The sequence below is a fragment of the Amphiprion ocellaris genome, chromosome 5, assembly GCF_022539595.1.
Source record: "Amphiprion ocellaris isolate individual 3 ecotype Okinawa chromosome 5, ASM2253959v1, whole genome shotgun sequence".
Taxonomy (NCBI): Eukaryota; Metazoa; Chordata; class Actinopteri; family Pomacentridae; genus Amphiprion; species Amphiprion ocellaris.
The window spans coordinates 11,083,112-11,104,023 of NC_072770.1; the positions used below are offsets into that span (position 1 = coordinate 11,083,112).

Genomic DNA, 20,912 nt, shown 5'->3' on the forward strand with positions numbered 1-20,912 from the left:
TTTTTTTTGTATTTATAGAGTTAGAGTTTTAGTAGTTGGTTAAGTTCTGTTCCCCCCAGTTCCGTTCCCCACTAATGTATTGGTTTAGTTGTTGTGTAAATAAATTTTTCAGTTATTCACCTGTCAGCCAGTTCTGTGTGTCTGCGCTTGGGTTCTCCTGCTTCCCCCGACCCGTAACAGTTTCAGTATGGATAGAACAGGGCAAATGCAATTGTGTGAAGGATGAATGAACCAGGTCATGCACAGGGCTACTCTAGAAACACTCTTCTGCCATCAGCTGGAAAATTCTTTCCTGCCTCCAATGACTGGATTTTCCATCAAGACAATGCCCCTTGCCACCTGGCAAGGTCAGTTAAATCCTGGATGGAGAACCAGAACATTGGAACCATGCCTTGGCTGTTCAATCACCAGATCTGAATCCAATTGACAACCTGTGGAAAATCATCAACGCAAAATGGAGAACCACAATCCCAAAAACAAAACAAATTTGTTTGAATTAGTGCAACAGAAATGGGCTGCTGTGACAGCAGAACAATGTCAGAAGCTGGTGGAGAGCAGCCAAGATGCATGGCTGCAGTCATCAAAAACAATCAAGTACTAACTCCTGTGTGTATCATGTGAATGAAACGGACAGAAAAGAAAACATGGAATGTCTAAAAACATTGTTTTTTGGCAGTACAATGCCATATCTATTGATGTAAGAACTTAAGTGATTTTGGTTATTATCAAGAAAACCATGGACGTTGGCTAGATATCAGCTCTTAAATTAAACTCTTTTGAGCTATATTTGTTGTTATCATTATATTTGTCCAAACAAATGTACCTTTAGTTGTACCAGGCATTAAAGTGAACAAAAAATTGAAGAAAACAAGGGTGGGCTAATATTTTTTTTCCCCATGACTGTAAGTGTGTATATATATATATATATATATATATATATATATATATATATATATATATATAAAAGCAAGAAGTGAGTGAATAGAAAATTCAATAAATAAAATTTGTTCTAAGAAGAGTCATAAATAAAGTCCATTAAATCTAAAATTGTGACTAAAAAGGGTCGGTGCTGAGTTTGCCTTCAAATAGATCAACGCTCTTGGTTGAAAAGGATCGAGAGTAAAAAAAGTAAAATAAATTAATTAGGAATATGTTTGAGGTACGTTATGAACAACAAACATGACTGAGAATGCACTTTAGTTGTATAGAAACTTCATTCATTTTCTGGAGACTGTGTTGGACTTTGCTGAAAAGGAGGCACCAAATTAGACCTTCATTGGTTAAATTATTGACACAGAACAGTCCTGACCACATGAGATCTTTCACTGATTTTCAAGAACACCTTAAACTTCACTGGATTCACATGTGGAAGTGATTAAGCACTTTGGCTCCTACAGTTCTGCTGCTTGCCCAGCATTATCCTCTTTTCATTTTTCTGGTTTGGTTACAAATTTTTTTTTAATTTGAAATATGTTTTTCTTTTGTGTCTGAGGCCTCTTTAATCAATCTGTGTCTTCCCTCCCTGGTTCTGATCCCTGTTAGAGGACTGTCTGTTGGCTCCGCTGGGAGAATGGAGCGAGTGGAGCGTCTGCCTCCGTGATGGCGCCACCTGTGGGTTCAGGTGGGGAAAGCAGACCAGGACCAGGGGGGGCAGCCAGAGAACGCCTGAGGAGAAACCGGCATCGATCTGCCCAAACCACAGTGAGACACAAAGGTGCCGGATGAAGAAAAAGTGTCCCACAGGTGAGAGAGTCACACAGTAGGTGCAATGAAGCATTTAGAATTTAAAAATCAACTACAGCAGATACTATGTGCTTCCAACAATCACCGTCTGATCATTTAGATGGTTATTTTAGAACATGAGAGTGCCAACATCTGTGGATTCCTGACCTTGTTTGTGCTGCGTTGACACACTTGTGCAGTTTATAATGTCAAACTGGAGAGATTGGACTCCATAAACATTCCAACATGTGCTACTTCTAATTAACACTTTGCAATTTTCATTACATTTTTGTGCTTGGGTGTTAATAGTTTTCTTCTTTCTTTCTGGAGCTTTACTGCAGCGGTGTGGAGCGGTTTGGTTGTTTTGATTTCCAAGTTTCCCTTATTGGTGTCACGTAGATTTGCAGAGTCAAAATAACCTCAGGATGGACAAAAAAATGCTACAAATTGTCTGAAACATTTTGTAACATCAGTGATAAGTGATGGACATGTTGTCCACAACGCGAACAAACAACATGACCATTGTTCCTGTGGTGTTTCCAATGAAAACCTAGCTCCCTTTCAGAGTTAGCCTCCCTCCATCCAGCTGTGCTTTATTACTGCTGCTTTGTGAACAGTCAAATTGCAGCGTGAAAATCAGGAACAAGCAGTTCTTGGACAACAGGCTTTCTACAGTAACTTCTTCCTTTCATAGCCTAAGCTATATAAAAAAAACCTCCAAAACAGCTTCACTGTAGGGATGACACAAAGGTCCTCTAATCCAATGCAGCAGTTTGTCTCTGCCCTCTTTAGTGCTTTCTGGAACAAATCATTTCTTTAAATCAATTTTTTTCAGAGTTCACACCCATATTGTTAGGTTTTGTAAGGTAAATTGCAAAACAATGTAAAACATTTTATGATTTTACACGCATGTTGTTAAGTTTTGTAATTTGGAGAAGTTGGAAACACACAATGGACTCCTGGCAAAATCTAATGGTTTGTTGATCCATCCATCCACCCTGACCTCCTCCCTAAGTCACTGGACTTTCTCTTTTGCCATCATAATTCATAGATTGTGTAACATAAATCTGATTTTACACTCATATTGTTAAGTTTTGTAATGTGGAGAAATGGGAAACAAACAGTGGACTCCATTGTCAAAAGTCTGGTTTGTTGATCCATCTATCCACCCTGACCTCCTCCCAAGTGGATTAGCATCACTGGACTTGCTCCTTTGCTGTCAGAATTCATAGATTGTGTAACAAATTTTCTAATTTCACAGCCATATTGTTAAATTTTGTAAGGTGTAGGAAATGAGAAACAAACAATGGACCTGTTTGGCTAAATCTGATGGTTTGTTGATCCATTCATCCACCCCAACCTCCTCCCTAGGTGGAATACCATCACCAGACTTGCTCTTTTGCCATCATAACTGATAGGTTGTGTAACATCATTTGAATCTTGTTGTACGGTCAAAGCAGCTGCTTGTGCTGGCAGGAAACTGTTAGGAAATGTAGGGTTCATCTGTTATTCTTGAGAGTTGGCGTTTGAATCACTGCAACACTGTATAGGAGGTTTTGTTTACGGCAAATGAAACGTGATACAAATATCTCACAAAACAGAGGTTCTGGTGATGGCAGTGCAGTGGAACAAGTGAAGGCACTGTGAGGAAAAACCACTTGTAAAAAATGTTTATCTGTTTTATTAAAAAGGAAGGAATCACATATGGGGATGATTCCTTTGAGAGAGATATTTGTGACTGAGTGTTGTAGAAAAAGCACTAAGAATTCTTAAAGACGGCATTACTAAGAAGAACCATTGTGAGTTATGGGACATCAGCTGCATTAAAGCCAAGCACTGATTGTTATATCTGCTTTTTTGAAGTGGCATCTCTGGTGGAAACATCCTCAAAGACGCATCTACTGACTCTTATTGAGGATTTCTTTTGCAGTTCATAAGAAAAGTTTCAGACAGCGAGTATGAAGGTGATGGCAGTGATAACAAATTCCTGTATATCCAACTGGCTAAGCTCCCTGTGGCTAAAAAAGGACTTGTATTTCTTTATGTTGGCTGCTCAGCTGCCAGATTACATCTTAAAACATCACACCTCCTTGGCTTCATCGCACAGTTTATGCATTTAGGTTGTTTCCATCCAAGGATATCCAAGCGGAGACTGGAGTTGTGGCATTCAGGGCTTAATGTTCGTCATGTGTTTCGTGTTTTTGAGGTTCCAAAGGAACCTGAAAATAGACTCCAACTGCAAAAAAAACCCCAACATTTTGAAAGCTTTGTGTTGTGAAAATGCTGTCAATACTAGTTAAAACTGCACTGAAGAGAACAAAACCACAGATTATTTCATCCCTTATTCTTAGGCTCTAATCAGCAAGAGTACTATTGTACTGGAGACAAGGCCTGGCTCTTGTTTTTAACTCTGCATTAAATTAATGATGAACTTCATAGGGATATCCAAAACATTAAAAACCAAGACTTGGCAGTGCTTTGAGCTTTCCCTCCAAAACCAAGTTGTTGTTCTGACCTTTTTTTTTATTATTGTTTCATATATCCATCTTTTTGAACAAACAGCACAAGCAGCTGTGAAACACTTAAACAGTGCAGAGGAATGCTGTGTTGTTTATAACTTGTCCAAGCCAACAGTTTTTCCTGTAAAAGTTGCAAACATCATCTTGTTCGGAGCGTGTGCATGCCTGCATGTTTTTTTTCCACTTCTTCCACAATGGAAGGCATGTCATTTGAAGTAATTATCATTATCATTGTCAGATCGTATGTCCGGTGGCATTAGCGGAGGAAGAAACCCAATCCAGCCGGGTCTGGCCCATGACTCGGTCCCGTGGACCTAATAGTACACATCTGGGATAAAAGGGTGCTGTGGCATCTCCCTGACATTCCTCTGTTGTTCCAGATTAGACGGCTCTAGTCTTTTAATTCCCACTCTCTTGTCATCTCATTGTTTTCAGATGATGAGGCAGGACGTTGGTCTCTCTCCTGTTATTCACTGTCTCCTCACCGATGGCAGAAATCTGTCATGGCCTAACAAATGGGTTTGTTGCTTGTTTTCTTGGCAATTTAGCAACATCTGATGTACACGGCTAAGATGTTGTGCTGACAGGGAATGTCTTGGCAACACAGATATCTTTCTTTTCTCACCCACGTCTAATAAACAGGAACTTTTAACGATCTGGTTCAAAGATCAAGATGTAACAGTTGCAGGCGGCGTTTTCCTGGCTGTCTGCAGAAGTATATATTTTTGATTTTAGTTGGAGAAGTGCACTTTTAACTGGAAAACTGGTGGTTTAATTCCTGGACTAGCACATTTATCCCTTTGGCACAAACTAACAGTATAAACATAATTTAAATAAGACTAAGAGCCTCCGACCATGCTTTGTGAGGCTGCACATGTGCTTTCAGCTTCATTCAAGCACAGTTTCGTAAAGCACAGCTGAAGCCCATTGGGATGCATTGGGTCGTAAATCTGTGCATTTCAAAGTACCATTTTTACCCAGTGGTGGTGTGTGGTGAAAAGTCACAGTTCATCTTTCATGGGACCAAATGGCAACTTATGGGGCTGAAAAATGAAGCCACTGCAGAAATGCGACAAACTGCTGCAGTTCTTCAAATCACCACTAGAGGCTGTTTGCAATCTCCATAGACCCCTACGTTAAAATGTCCTACTTTAAAGCAGATTAAAATATCTTTACAACCTGGTACAAAAGCACTTTTAGTCTCTATATTTAATTTCACATCCATGACAACTGTAGATGGTGTAAATTTTTATATACTATTTTTATATACTTGCAGCTTTAAAGGTTTATTCCAGTCTAAACTTAACCAAACTTAGAGCAAGTACTTAGCACTGTAAAAGTGTCAACCAAAATGTGTCACTTTCTAACCAAACCAAGCCGTGAGTGAAAACTGAGAGTAAACAGTGAGTGAAAATTAAACTTAAGTGTAGGAATAATTATTCCTATATAATAAAAAGAAATTTGTAGCTGTCAGTCTAAGAGATGTTTCAAACAAGTCAAAGCTTCAATCTGCTTCTAGTACAACAGGAAGAGTCAGAGGATAAGTTAAGTTAATCATGAAATTCAAACTTCTAAGTCTGTACTAAAGAGACAAAAGGACTGACAATACTGTCCGTTGGTCTGTGCAAAAAAACGAAACAAAAAAAACCCCAAAACAGCACAATAATAAACATTCAAACACATACACTAAATCCATGTTCAGTGTATGGTGTGTTTTGTTCTAACACGACTTGACACAGTGATGACTTGAATCTAACTGTTTACAAGTGGTTAACCATAATGTTGTTGTGAAATATAGACGTTTTTACCCACGGACAGCAGAGCTTCTCACGCTGAGGATCGTCTTTAACCACCAGACAACAAAACCTGAAACCCTGCAGATTGTTCCTTCAACCAAATACTACTAAACTGTGCAATATTCTGATAGATTAGATTGATCTGATTCATTTTTAGTTCAACATTTTCAGAAACTCATTTTGGGAACATGTGAAACTTTCATTAATTTGCTGTAAAGGGGCCACAACATGGGCTTTACTTTTTGAAAGCTGTGTGTTAATACACCTTTTCAATACACTCCTTACAGCTATGGGATACAAATAATTAGGCTCAAAGGTCCACTTACTGTTGACATTGATATACATTATTGTGCAAACATATTTACTGAAAATAAAGTGAGCATGCAGACCAAAATGGTGCCATTATCTTTATGTGCCTCAGCTTGATCCCTGCAGCAGTATGGATTCTGTTTCCATTAATGATAATTCATCCACTTCTGAGATATAAGAAGACAAAAATAGTCACGTTATTATTCATGCCTCAAGGACAAACTCATAAACAAAGCAACCAAAACAAAAGATAAGACTATATTTTAGGACACCGCAAATCACTTAGCTGTAAGTGTATCCAGCATAACTGGAAAAAATAACAAATCACTAGCTATATAATTACAGATATTCTGTCCACATGTTGATAAGTCAAACGGGCTCTTTTTAAGTTTGGTCCGCATATATGTTGGTTAAATGACTTTGCGGCTACACACATGTTTGTTGTTAGTCTGAAAGCTTATTAACTTGTATTTATGGGAGTGATAATTTCCAGAAATGAGACTGATTTACTACCGTAAAAAAAACTGCAGTGGAGCAGCTCTTTAAGGCGTTTCTACTGGGTGCATTGTTTGTGCTTCATGATGCACTGCAACGCTAAAGTTTGGGGCGTCAATGGTTAAAGTCCAGCAGTTTGCATCTGTCGTCTATCTGCATTACAAGAGACTGAAACAACTGGAGCTGAACTCGCCTGTCAAATGTCCATCCTTCATTATTATTTCAGTAGCGCTGAAGTGTGTTGTTTTTGCTAAATCCTGTACAGTAGACATGAAAGGATAGAAATCACAACACCAAGCTCAGGTCTCTTGTGGCTTGTTTCTTGGTCATTACTCTTTCTCTCTTTCTGTGAACGGCAAAAAAAACAAAGAAAGCAAACTGATTCGTACAAGCGATTCCTCTTGGGAAGAGAATACGAGTGCAGCTGTACTTGAGAGTTCAATGTTGTTAAAGCAGTACAAATGAAGCACAGGCCTGGTTCAGCCCCACAACATTGTGAAGGTTCTGCACGCTACGGCTAGCTAGCCAAGAACAAGTTCAAAACACAATGCGAGGCTGAAAATAACAGCCAGAATAGAGCTGGAATTAATTGGGCTCAATCAAGTGTGTGCTCAGACCATACTCCCTAATATCTTATGGTACTAATAGTAAAACCCAGAAGTATTCGCTGGCTTGTGAAATGTAAAAACACATCCTATTTTTCTAAAGGACAGCAATCAAACTGCATCGTTGGATTACGACTGTCAGTTCTAATTTTAATGGATCTCTCTGGATGGGAAGATCAATAGTTTGACAACAATTTAATAGATTGCAGTTTCATTTAAATAAGACTCTGATTTCTCCTGAGGACTGACTTAATAACAACAGTGTTCCCAGGAATTATCCGCACCACCACAATACTGACATGTTTTGCTTTGGTTTAAATACTTTTGAATGGATTGCCATGAAATTCGGCACAGATACTCATTGTGTCCAGACAATGAGTTTCGGTGACTTTGGTGACTGATTTTTATTTTTTATTTTTTTTTAAATCTCTGGTCATTATTTTCATGTATTCTGAAGACTATTTGGATTGCCATAAACTTTGGTGCATTCACAGTTTCAATTGCTTCTAGGGCAACCATCCACGAGGGTTCTATGTAGCATCCATACATTTGTCATATTAAATTAGAAGTGTATTAGTTTGTTGATTCAAAATTTGCCTACAATAATTGCATAATATTCACATAATGTGGCACAAAAACAGACATCAGCACCATGTTGGTACCTCAAATGCTGCAGACCTTTTGCTGATGTCTGTCTATTGATTCCAGTCTATTGAGTCCAGTGGACTGAGAGGCCTCCCTGAAGCTTGGCAGCTTTCATTACAGATAGAAAAGGTTCTTGGGTTGCAGCAATGAAAGTACCAAACCTTTCTGCCACAACTCTAAGCAGCAGTTTTTGTTGAATCTACAAAGAGTTCACTATAGTTTGAACAAAATTATAGTCTCTATAATGGTCATAGAACTGCTTAAAGTTTCCAGTGTGACTTTAAAGAAATTATTCAGTGACTCTCCAATTTATAAACATGCCAGTTATTGTAGGCAAGTTGTGTGAAGTGGTCTTCTGCAATATCTTTGTCATAAACACAAGAGAACCACTTTTCCTTGTCTGTGATGTTAACAAGTGCCACTTCCTGGAGCGTTTCCATCACCAGTGAATAGGGACCACATGTGACCATCACAGTGGTGTTTTTTGAGGAGACTTAGTGATAATATCCAGATCATTCTGAGGATTTTGGATTATTTTCTGCTCTGGCACCAACACAGTAGCTCATTCAGTTAGTTAGATGTCTGAGGCATCATACTGGTATTGTTCTTGAGCCACCATGACCACATCAAGAGTTAAAATCCGGTTGGGAGCCTTTATCTCATGTCATTTCTTTTATTTCATATGTGCTGTCACTCTGTCATATAATGGCAATATGCGGTAATTGTTTATCTCTGTAGTATCAATTTGGAATTAGTTACTTCTTTATTGTATCATCTGCTTTTTTCCATCTACATAGCAGCTCTACATGGCTATAGTAAATCACATTAAAACTTGGGCTTTGATGCAGTTATTATTAATATAGTTAGTAAGATCACAACAAATAGACAAATAGTGACATTGTGCAAACCACACAGTGTTTTTTTTTTCCCAAACAATGAAGGGAGATTGCAACATGAAACCTCTTGGAAGGCATGTAGCTTGTTAAAAATGAAAGTGTGGCCTGTTTATGTGGAAATGTTCACGCTGAACTGTGGTGATTCCAACAGCATCAACATGAAACTGCACACACTAAAACACTGTGCTGCTTATTCCTGCCTGACTGAAGTCATACAGGGACATACAGTATGTGGCAGAGTGAGAAAACGCAGAAGCCAGAATTAATTGATTTCAACAACTGAGGCATTTTGTTGTTGTAAAACATATGTGCAGGAATGAACATTAAAACCAGCTGCCTAATATTGTGTAGGTTCCTCTTGTGTTGCTAAATCAGCTTTGACTCATTGAGTCATGGACCTCCTGTGGCATGTAGGACCAGGATGTTGGCAGTCTATCTTTAGTTTTGTGGGGTCTGTGGATCAGGCTTTCATCTTGCAAATGCTCAGATAAGAGTCTGAGGAGTTTTGGAGGCACCTTGAGCTCTTGATTGTGTTCCTCGAGTCATTTCTGAGCAGTTTTCATGATGTGGTTGGGTGCTTTGTTCTGCACAGGGGAGTGCCATTATAAGGAGGGTGTGTTCTGGGTTCCACCAATGTTTAGCTGGCTGGTTTGTGTCAAACTGAAGGGCAAGATCTAAGGTTCTCCAGCAGAACATTGCATCGTAACTAGATAATCACTGTTGTTGTCTTGGATTGTCTTTGAATGATTGGTGTTAAATTTTTTTATTTTTTTTAGTTCCCAAATTGTTCTTCTCAAACATCCTAAAAATACTTGGTGCTAGCCTTGTTTTAGAGCATTCAGTCCTGTTCTTAGAACGTTTTCCACTTGTTGCTTTGAGAACCTTTGCTATCATGTACCACCATGTCAACACTGCGGAAATGATTTATAGATTCTGTAATGTGTTTCCTCACAGCATCCCAAAAACATCGTCAGAATATCGCAGGCGAAATGTTTTGCCTTTTTTTAATGTATCACATTACAGCAGCGTTCTATAAAAAACATCTGGGGCCTTGATAACATCTTGAAAACATTTTTATAAATGCTGCTTTGAGAACTTTCTTCCTTTGTTATCATGTAACATAATCTGTGGCTCAACATCTTCCAAACATCCTCTGAACTGTTAAGTCAAAACGTTATGTCCTGAATGACTTTTAACCTTATGGGAACATTGTTTTGAATGTTAAATATCTTTAACATTTTTTTTTTTTTTTTTTTAAACAGATTAACCCATTGGACCCCAAAACATGCCAATGTGGCATTCCTTCAAAATCTTTGGACTAATCATGTGTGACTTTCAGTTTCATCTGGAAACTTAACCAAGACACTTTCATCAAAATCATTTTATTCTATATGTCTTATTTTAAATAATACCAAAAGTAAAGTATTTGTAGTAATTGGATTCAATAAAAAAAAAAAAATTCTGCGTTCATTTGCACACAGAAGAAGTCATGATTGACTCAGCTGTTACCAACAGTTGAATGATAAACAATTTGTCTGAACTGCAGGAATAATGAATATAAATTACAAATATAAGTAGTAAAATATCTCTAGCATGTATAGTGATCTTTTTGCCCAGTACCGGTAACACTCATGGGCACTTTGGAATTGGTTGTACATATTGATTTTTTTTTTTCAATTTCAATAAATAACTATAGAAATGTAACTTTTCATATTTTGTTTTTGTATAGTATATGGCATTATAGCGGTGTCATACTGCATAGAAGGTGTTTCTGTTTCTTCAGTGTTTGCACAGAGCAAAGAGGAGACAGGTGAGGAAACAAATTAAAAATGTAAATAATAAATTATCTCTAGTATGTAGCGCAACGTTTTATTGGTAACACCTGTGGGCTAACGACAACAAATGCCAAACAATGTAAATCAAAGTACAAAATAGATTTTTAAAAAATCAGAAAATAGAAATAGAAATGTATTTAAATAAATGGGGGAAAATGGAAAAATGTCGATTCTAAGTTTTAAAATTTGTTGTAAAATAAATAATCAAATAAACTAAACTTTAATGTTTTTGTTTTTATGATTTATTGGTTTTTAATTTTGGCATTCTGTACATTAGACATTTTTGAGTTCTCTCTACTTCTAGTCATGGTAGTTCAGTTTCCACAGAGGTACAGGACTTTATATTACAGTGAAACATAAAGCTGATGAAGAAACATGTAACAGGAGCAAAATATGTCCAGAAACATGCTTGTGTAGTTCAGAGGGTTAAGATGTTTTCTTTTAAACATTAATAGAACGCGTAGGTAATTCTTGCCTAAGTTCTGGGAACATTCCCTGTTGGTTTGGAAGTAACATGGCAGAATCTGTAAAGGTATTTGTGGGTTAAATTTCCATAGAGTCAAGAACAGATGTACACCAGATACTGTAAAATGTGAATTTCAGACAAATATTTTAACCTAATTTATCCGTTTAATTCAAATCCGTGGGGCTGAATATTTAACAGATTGTCCACAAAACCTCTGAGCACTTAAGCAAATTAATTCAACCTTCTGTGGATTGGACCGAATCATGAAGGTACCATTTGTACATTTAAAAAAACTGTTGTGAGGCTGTATTTGTAGGTCGCAAACATATGTTGGAAACCACACTCCACATGGGTGTGTAAGAGCAAAACCTGCCTTCATCTCAGATATCCTAATACACTTGGAAATACACTTTGTAGCTATTAGACATGTCAGCTACAAAAATCCGCATTTCAGTGAAAGGAAAAAAGTCATTGATTTAATATATGGGACTGGATTTCATGGTAAGAAAGTATTTTATATCCACCAAGCAGCCAGACAAATCCCTCCTGACAGAAAGGGAGTTATTTTAGATTACGCTATTTCAGACGCCGCTAGTTTAATATGCCAGTGCAGAACTCAGTGGCCCTCTCATCGAGCAGCACATGGATCTAGGTAGAGCTTACAGCGTAACCCAACACAGACAGCCAGCTAAAGTACATTTTCACATGCGTTAAGTTACTGCATAGTGCTCATAGTGCAGACGCAGCCTCAGGGCAACTCAACTCCAAACAACAGGTACTGATTAGAGAACAACGATTCAGCCGCTCACTGTCGCTTCTTTTTTTCTCACTTTCGCTTCTTGGATGTCTTTAATGTATTATAGAGTCGGGCCCAAGTGAAGAAAGCAAGTAATGAGATTTTTTTTTTTCTCCCCAGAGACTGCCCTCAAAGTTGCGGGCAGAGATGAGAAAAGTATGTTTTTAGGTGGATTCCAGACGTTTCATGAGGATTTTTGTGTTAGTGTGACTGATTCAATTTGGCTGGATTCACTCCATCGCGATGTACTCGCAGAACATTTTTATCAGATCATCCACACTCCAAACACTCAGTACGCTCCACAGGTGGTCCTCGTAGACGCTGAATGTCGAATCAAAGGTGCCCCAATGTTCTGCGTCTTTGCCCGTTTTACGAATAGCAGACGTCTTAAGTCCACAGCCAGTTATTCAGCACGACATCCCCTTAGCTGCTGTCTGAATGTGTCTGAGAGCGGAAGAACAACCCTTAAAGAGGCATCATTAGTAAATATTTGTTGTGCTTATTAGCTGATGTCAGGTGCTGTAATAACAGAAACCCGCTGCAGCTGATGTGGTCGACCGTCTGGGTCGGTTTGCATGCCATGCAGGTATTCCGTCATATTAAAGGACTGCTGCATGTCGTGTTGGTGTGTGAACATATTTTTGATGTATGTGGATGAAGAGGCAGAGTTTGCTGCAGTTGGTGGCTTAATTTCTACTCCTAATAACCAGACCAGCGTTGTGTGGCAGCTTCAAGTGAATGTGAATAAGAGGAAACTTGTAGAGCTCTTTGTTCTGGTAAAGCTGTAAATTGCTGCAGCCTGTGGGTGCAGTCCATTTATATCTCATCTAAGCCACTCCAAATTTTCTCTCTTTCCTTTTCTTAACTCACATATCTTGTCTAAAAGCAGAGAGCTCTTTGGAGTATGTTATTGCCTACCAAAGGGCAATAATTCAATTAAAACATGACTTTATCCTAATTATTCCATATTGAGTCATATATCTCACAATTATGTGCTTTAATGTTTGTTTTCTGCAAATTTTTGCTGTCCAAATAAATGATCATGCTAAAAAAAAAAAAAAAAAAAAAAGTATTATTAAGATTTGTAATAGTTCTGCAGATTAACTGCGTTATTTAGGGATATCCGCATCAAAGTTTGTATGGCTCCTGATCTGATCTGAATCATTTAATATTTAATATCTGACAATTCCTGATACCATTTTCTGAAATTGTCCAACATAATACACACTTCAAGTCTTGTAGATTAGCTGTAGTACCTGTTACCTCTTACTATTAATACCGAGGAGGTAGGCACTTTCATGTTGGCTAATAGAGAATATCATTGGGATTTAGCTAGCAAAGGAGCACCGTAATAGAGACTTGCATGAGGCTTACTGATGTCATGCTAGGAAACAAGTGTAAAATGAAGTTGGGACAAAGTAAGACTGTAATCATAAGTCTCAGTAGGACATCTGATGGCTATTCGTTCAGCATTTGTTCACTTTTTGCATTACAACAAATATAAGCAAAGAACAGGGCATAGTGCCAAAAATGTCACGATCTTAGGATCAGGTATGATTCTGGCATCTTCAATTGAATGTGATTGTGCATACATCCATATTTTAGCATATCGATGGGTGACAAATTGAAGGAAAGACTAACTTAAAGGTCCCATCCTGTTCCTTTCAGCAAGTTAATGAAAGTTTAACATGCAACCAGAACATGGCTTTAAAATTTTTCATCTCAAAATACTGCATAGATGGTTAATTTTACCGTAACTCCATGCCTTCTGGTTTTAGTTCTGTTCTAAATGGACAATTTCAGTGTCTGTAGCTTTAAATGCAGCTAATCTGCTGCTGTGCCGGGCCCTTTCAGGAAGAAGACTCTCTCTGTGTCTGTGATTGACAGTGTTGAGCAAAACAGTTGCTGTTTCTAACTTTCTTGCAGCATCATTTTAATTGGAAATATCATCGAATTCACAGCACAGTCTTTGTTTTTGTTTTTCAGATGACTTTGCGGTTATAAAAATAAATATTTTAGCTTCAGACCTGTAGCTTCAAAATGACTCCCCAGTGACTGCTGGTTAACATGTAGTCTTAATAGCATGTGTTTCAGTTACTATTTCATATTTGTTCCATTGACAACAGAAACAGCAAATGGTGTAAATGAGAACAGCTTTAATAGGATTTAGCTGTATTAAAAATGCAGTTTATGTGAGCACAGACAGCAGGAGAGAAGCAAACAAATAAACAGCAGCTGAAGTTGAAGTGCAACTGGCAACATGAAAACACATGAACCCAAACAGTTGTTTACTGGTTTCAAATCAGTCTTAAAGTTTCTGCTTTTTCTGAATGCCCCTCAGAATGTGTATATAGTAATACTTGCTTTGTAACCTAATCTGTGCATAGCTAGTAATATTCCCTTCGGGCTTGTTTAGTGCAAGTGTAGCTGCTGAATACACTGCTGTATCTATGTACAGTCCTACAGACAAATTTACATCGCTGTAGACTCTTAATTTTGTTTGCTTTACGATTAAATGCACCTTAATATCCGACAGGTTTATACAAGCAGCTCTGCATGGAGCGATTTGATGCCCATCTGCTGCTGTTGGCTGGTAGACTGTCAGACACCCTGCGGAGTGTCTGGAGACAAATATTTTCCTCTGAGATGTTTTCAACCAGCGTTCGAGCATGCAAACGTCTAAGCGGTTGTTTGTGTAGACTTTCTGTGCTGCTGCATTGGTTCATGTCAGGATGTGTGTTTTGCGTATAAACTCAACAGTTGATTCCACTGTTTCCCAGGATGTGTGTTCGCCCACATGGCTCCACGCTGCTTATAACTTCACGCTGATTTATCATCCGTTATGCCGATGTACAGTTCTGTTTTTCTTCCACCGCAACATGTGGTTCTGAGCGTAACTCCGTGTTGTGCAAGGAGTCAGTGCCGGCTCAGGAGGATAACACCGGCGTTTCGGATAAAATCCTCTTCCTTTTTGTCTTCGGAGCCCTCGGAGACGTGGCCACATCTCACTGAGATACTATCTGGATTCAAAGGGTCACAGTTCATACTTTCTCATCTCTTTCACCCTTGACTGTATCTCAGATTACACAATACAATAGAAGTGAACTAAATTAGACTATAAAGCGCTCAGAAACAAGTCCTTACACCGAAATGAGAGTTTGTCATCGCCTTCCAAAACTAAACTTCTACAACATCTTTTTCTAATTTGTTACATCAATATCTTGTGGAGGATTTGACCAAATAGTGGGGACAGTCTCAAAAAAATCTCAGAAAAACTGTTGTCTGGATAACCAGCAGATGCATAAAACTGCAATAATACCATGACTGCACATCCGTATGAGTATTTGACACAGCAGTTTTGGTGATCTGACCATTTCAAAATATAATTTAATCATTTACTTGCTTTTTCTTTGTCATATCCTACAGCCTACTTATATGCTAATGCATTTGTGAATCATAGTTGACTTTTGTCTGGACATTTCTGCTTGTTGGATAAATCGTAGGATAAATGTTGCTGCAGCGTCTCAGATTTTGTTCAGTGTTTACATATTTGTGAAAATTAACCCAAAACTAATATCTGTGAAATACTTTGGTTGAATTGTGAAAACTGAGAAAATGTGTCCCCACCAAATTTCATGGCTGCGGGAGTTAAGTTTCTGGAGATATTGAACGCAGGGCTGAAAACACATGAAACTGTAAAAATGAAGCCCAAAAAAAAAAAAAAAAAACTGGACTCTCAAATAAAGAAATAAGTAACCCGATCAAAATCTGAGACAGCTGAGCGAAACATTGTTATCAGAAATGACACAAACTGACCATTAAGTTACTCATCAAAGGGAGTTTTAGCCATTTTGTGCAGATTAATCACAGTATTAACCTGCAGTTTCCAGCTAATTGATCAGTTCACCTGTAAACTGCAGCCTAAGCCTTGACAATAAAACAGAGAAAAGCAGCAAATTATCATATTTTATAAACTGGAGCAAGACAAGGTTTGCCTTTTTGGCATAATAAATATCAATTAGTTGATTACTGAAATTGAAATGATTAATAAATCATCTAATCATGAAGTTTTTGCACCTAATTGTGGCTACAATAGGACAAACAGAAGTCGTGCTGATGCAGATTCTCATAGATCCATAAATTCCTGTCATGGGACACCAAAACAACTATGTACAGCTCACTATAGAGAAATATACACTATATAGATTACTGGTAAAGGACAAAACTAAACATATACACTACTGTTCAAAAGTTTGAGGTCACCCAGACAAATTCATGTTTTCCATGAAAACTCACATTTTTATTCATGTGCTGACATAATTGCACAAGGGTTTTCTAATCATCAATTAGCCTTTCAACACCATTAGCTAACACAATGTAGCATTAGAACACAGGAGTGATGGTTGCTGGAAATGTTCCTCTGTACCCCTATGGAGATATTCCATTAAAAATCAGCTGTTTCCAGCTAGAATAATCATTTACCACATTAACAATGTGTAGAATGTATTTCTGATTAATTTAATGTTATCTTCATTGAGTAAAATTGCTTTTCTTTCAAAAATAAGAACATTCCTAAGTGACCCCATACTTCTGAATGGTAGTGTAGTTGTTTTTTATGTTTTTTCACCTCATATATTTGTCCAACAAGGAGAGGCCTTAAGTGGAAACCTCTTTTATCCTCTAAGTGTTTGGCTTCTTTCTGTAGTCCATAAACATGTGTAGTCGGTTAAGTGATTAATCTAAACTGGCTGTAGGTGTGAGTGTGCATGATGTGTGTCTTTTTGCTGTCCAAGATAATTCAAAATGTTTTACAAAAGACCTAAAAAGCCTCAAGGCAAAGCGTAAACGCAACATAAAGTGCATAAAAAAGAGATTTTAACAATTAAAAACTTCAAATTAAGCAAAAGCCAATAAATAAGTGAGATAAAATGCTAAGAGAAGGTTCCGGTGCAACTGAATCCATTCACAGGCCTCAGATTTGGTTCAAAGACAGAGACAAATGGAAAAATCTTGAAAGAGTTGCAACAAATCTAAAATTGTCTGGGAGTTTGTTCCAAACTCAACCTAAAAATTGAAGAAGAAAAAAAAGGAACGTAAAACACTAGAAAGAAAAGACTTTTTAACCATTAAAAACTTTAAATTAAGAATAAAAAAGCAAGATAAAATGGTAAGAGGAAGCTACAGTGCAGTTGAATCCATTCAGAAGTCTCAGATTTGGTTCAATTAAAGCAAAGAGACAAACAGAAAAGTCTTCAGCCGTGATTTAAAAGAACTGAAGGTTGCAGCAAACCCGCAGTTTTCTGGGAATTTGTTCCAAAGATGTGGTGCATAAAAACTGAAAACTGCCACTTTGTGTTTTGTTTTGATTTTGTGGGCAGAAACTAAACATCAGAAACCTATGTTTTTTGTGTATAATAATTGCATGGACCCTACAAATATTCTAGTGTCTACATGACATCCAACTAAAATAACAGAAAACAGGTTTGCTCTCACTAAACTTCACTTTTTCTTTGGAAATGTGTTTACTTTAAAAACAACTGAGCAAACCCATGAAATGAAATTGAGTGTATTATTCCGATTGAAAGCATGGACTCTGAGAAGCCTTGGCTCGCTGCTCACAGGTCAGCAGCGAACCGGCAACACACTTAAGAGTCTTGTTTTCCAAAGGAAAGATGACAAACATCCACAATTCCTAGCGCATCCATCCAATACTGTGTGATGTGGAGTGTAAATGGAATGCAACAGGACGTTTGTGTGCCTCTACGACGCACGATGAACGGGGTTAGTGTTTGCGTGTCGGTCTGCCTGCGGTTTGGTTGTCATGTGATGAGCAGGGCGGTTTTCCAGCACTAAGCTTGATTCTGTTAAGATGGTTGAGAGATAGTTCGCTCTCATGACATCCCAGCTACAACACATCTGGTTCACCATCTCCGTTTCTGGTTTGACATGTGTTTAAATCACAAAAAGAAGGAGGCACACCTTCTGTAGCAGCTTTATTTCCACACATGCGACTAGAAACAGGTCTGAGACGGTACGTTTGCATAAATCAGGTGTTTTTGATGTTCAGAATTTCATCTTCTAGATCTTCTGATGAGCCTGTAAATATGCAACTGATACAACAGTACAGATGTTTTACTATCAGTCTTACCAGTGATGGCTAAGAGGTAGAAATGTGTTTTGAATCACTGTAAGAAGAGGCCAGACAGGAGGCTTTTAAATCGAGCAGCAATAAAAGAGATAGATAGATAGATAGATAGATAGATAGATAGATAGATAGATAGATAGATAGATAGATAGATAGATAGATAGATAGATAGATAGATAGATAGATAGATAGATAGATTAAACCTTTATTGATCCCACAGTGGGGAAATTTACATTGTAACAGCAGCAAATAGAACAGTTTGAATAAAAAAAAGAGAGCAGCACACAATGCGCACAGTGCATAGATAGAAATATTTTCTTCTTCTAGAAGAAAGTTTCTATGAAATTGCACAACATCATTATTTACATTTTTATTGCACAGTTTGTAGGTGGGTGAAGTAAACTACTGGGAGCAGGCTTGATTGTAAAATCTGTGATGTGAAGAGCACTTAGAAGGGTTAAAAGATCCAAGATAGAGTCACTGAAGAGTCTTAACCCTCTGAACTCCTAGAACTTTCTGGATGTTTCTTTGTTCACATCCCATTTTTATTGACTAATTTTCACTGCAATATAAAGTCCTGTAGCTCTATAGAAACAGAACAGTTATGAAGGAGAGAGAACTCAGAAATGTCTTCTATGCCAGATGACAGATGACATAGTTATTAAACCATAAATCCTTCAAAAAAATACAAAATAAATAAAAGTTGAATTTATGGGATCATTTATTTATATTGAAAAAAGGATCTCCAAAAAAGCTAGAGTGTCCACAGATGTCAGGGAAGCTGGAAAAATAACAGTATACATAGCATGAATATTTTACTATTTAGACTTTTAATTAGTCTCTATGCCCGTCTGCTCTGTTTAAACACTTCCTGCAGTTCAGCTGAATTTTTGACACATGACTGTTGGTCACAGCTGAGCCAGTTATAATTTGCCGGTTGCGATGAGGACCACAAAGTTTTTATTTTTTTACAGAATCTAGTTAGAGGTAATGGTTTGTTCTTGGCGATTTTTTCAAATGAGACATGTTGAATAAAATGATATTTATTAAATATCATGATTTTAAGCTTAGATTTGGTTCATTTTTCTGACAGAATGACACGTCACAGTTGATTAGTTTGTCAGGAGGTTTTATAATCTGAGAAATATTTCTGTTTTTACAGTTTCTGGCTGATAAATGCTGCAATATTACAGATTATATTTACTGACGTTTTTTTTTCTTTCTTTCTTTCCACGTTTGTTGGTCAACTGAAGCCTTGAGGCAAATCTCACTTGAAGTTTCTGGTTTCTGCAAAATAATTTGGTGTCACCGGTCAGTGATGAGCCACCTGCTACTACAGAATGAATCATTTTTAATGGATGGATGCTAAAGAATGAACAAATAAAGACAAAAACCTACATTTTATGAACACGTGCAGCTCTGTGATGAGGATTTAGATATTTTAGAGACAGTAGTGCGTCTTTTTTTTTTTTTTTTTTTTTTTTTAAAGGTATTTTAGATTCCAAACAGTAAACAAGCAACTGTGCAACAAAACTTGCTGGAGGAGTTGTTGAGGATTGGTAGTTCAATCTAGAAATGTGACACAATTGCAAAAGCTGATCGTCCTGCATCAACAAAGTGTTTTAACTTTTCACAGCAAACAGATAAGTTGCATGAAGCAGACTTTCCACAAAATCAGAAGACTTCCTGTAGTGGGGACTACAAAGTGGCTGAAACCAGTGGAACCCTGACGCATCCAGACACAGTCCAAAGAAGTCTGCGAGAGAAGAGGCCTTAATGACTTAGAGCCAGTGTGGAAGCAAAACCGAATGACTCACCCGTCCATGAAAACACAAAATCGCGGCAGGTTCTGTTCATCGACTCTCTAATAGAAATCAGTTAGTTTGCCGAAGGGTTCGACGACACAACGAGGATGAACGTCTGCAGTCAGCAACAAAGCATGTTGGTGGTTTCTTGCAGGTTTGTTGCTGCATTTGTCAAGAATTAGCGGTTGCCTTAAAGCTGAGAAGAACGTAGATTCTTATCCATGAAGCAGAACCATCAGGAAGGATCATTCTGCAGCATTCAGAGTTATAAAGAACTGTCTTGAAGGTGCATAAAACTCTGCACATCTATGTAGAAAGAGCACATGTGCAGTAGATGCTGATGCACACAGGTCTGCTAACTCTGGCACTGCATTTCTATGTAAATGTCCCACAGAGGAAGAGGTTCAGAGGAAGTCCGAAGGCATCTCAGGACAGCCTGTCTTAATTCCTGATCATCAGCGCAGCATCCAGAATCAGAGCCATTGTGACAGCATCACTAATGAAGGACAGATTACACAACGATTCCAGGCAGGGAGAGGCGAGAGCGAGGGCACAGAGACGGGAAAAAAAAACGAGGAGGAACTGACTGATTTTAGGAAGAGTCTGAGGAGAGGAGACAGGAGGGGATTTAAGAAGCCGATGAGGAAGGTCTCTCATTACTAATGAAGGGCAGATGACAGCAGGGCACCACACACTTCCTGTAACTGAGGGGAGGAAAGACATCAACATCCTCCTCATCCCTCCGGTGTTTGACGTGAGAGATAAACTAGTAAATATCACTCAGAGCAGCGTGTGAGAGGCGTTCAGGGACCCACCTCCAGTGTGGATTTAAAGAATAACTGCAACAGAGATGCCACGTTTCAGACTTTTTCACCGGT

At 38.0% G+C, this 20,912-nt stretch overlaps 1 protein-coding gene across 2 annotated transcripts in view; it reads left to right on the top strand.

Moving 5' to 3' along the window:
- rspo4 (R-spondin 4) overlaps positions 1 to 20,912 on the top strand; it is a 52,518-nt gene that overhangs the window by 20,929 nt on the left and 10,677 nt on the right. For both annotated transcript variants that reach the window (XM_055010432.1, XM_023298809.3), the window contains exon 4: positions 1,543 to 1,743. In XM_055010432.1, coding sequence (XP_054866407.1) covers positions 1,543 to 1,743 — 201 coding nt within the window. The remainder of the gene's footprint in view (positions 1 to 1,542; positions 1,744 to 20,912) is intronic.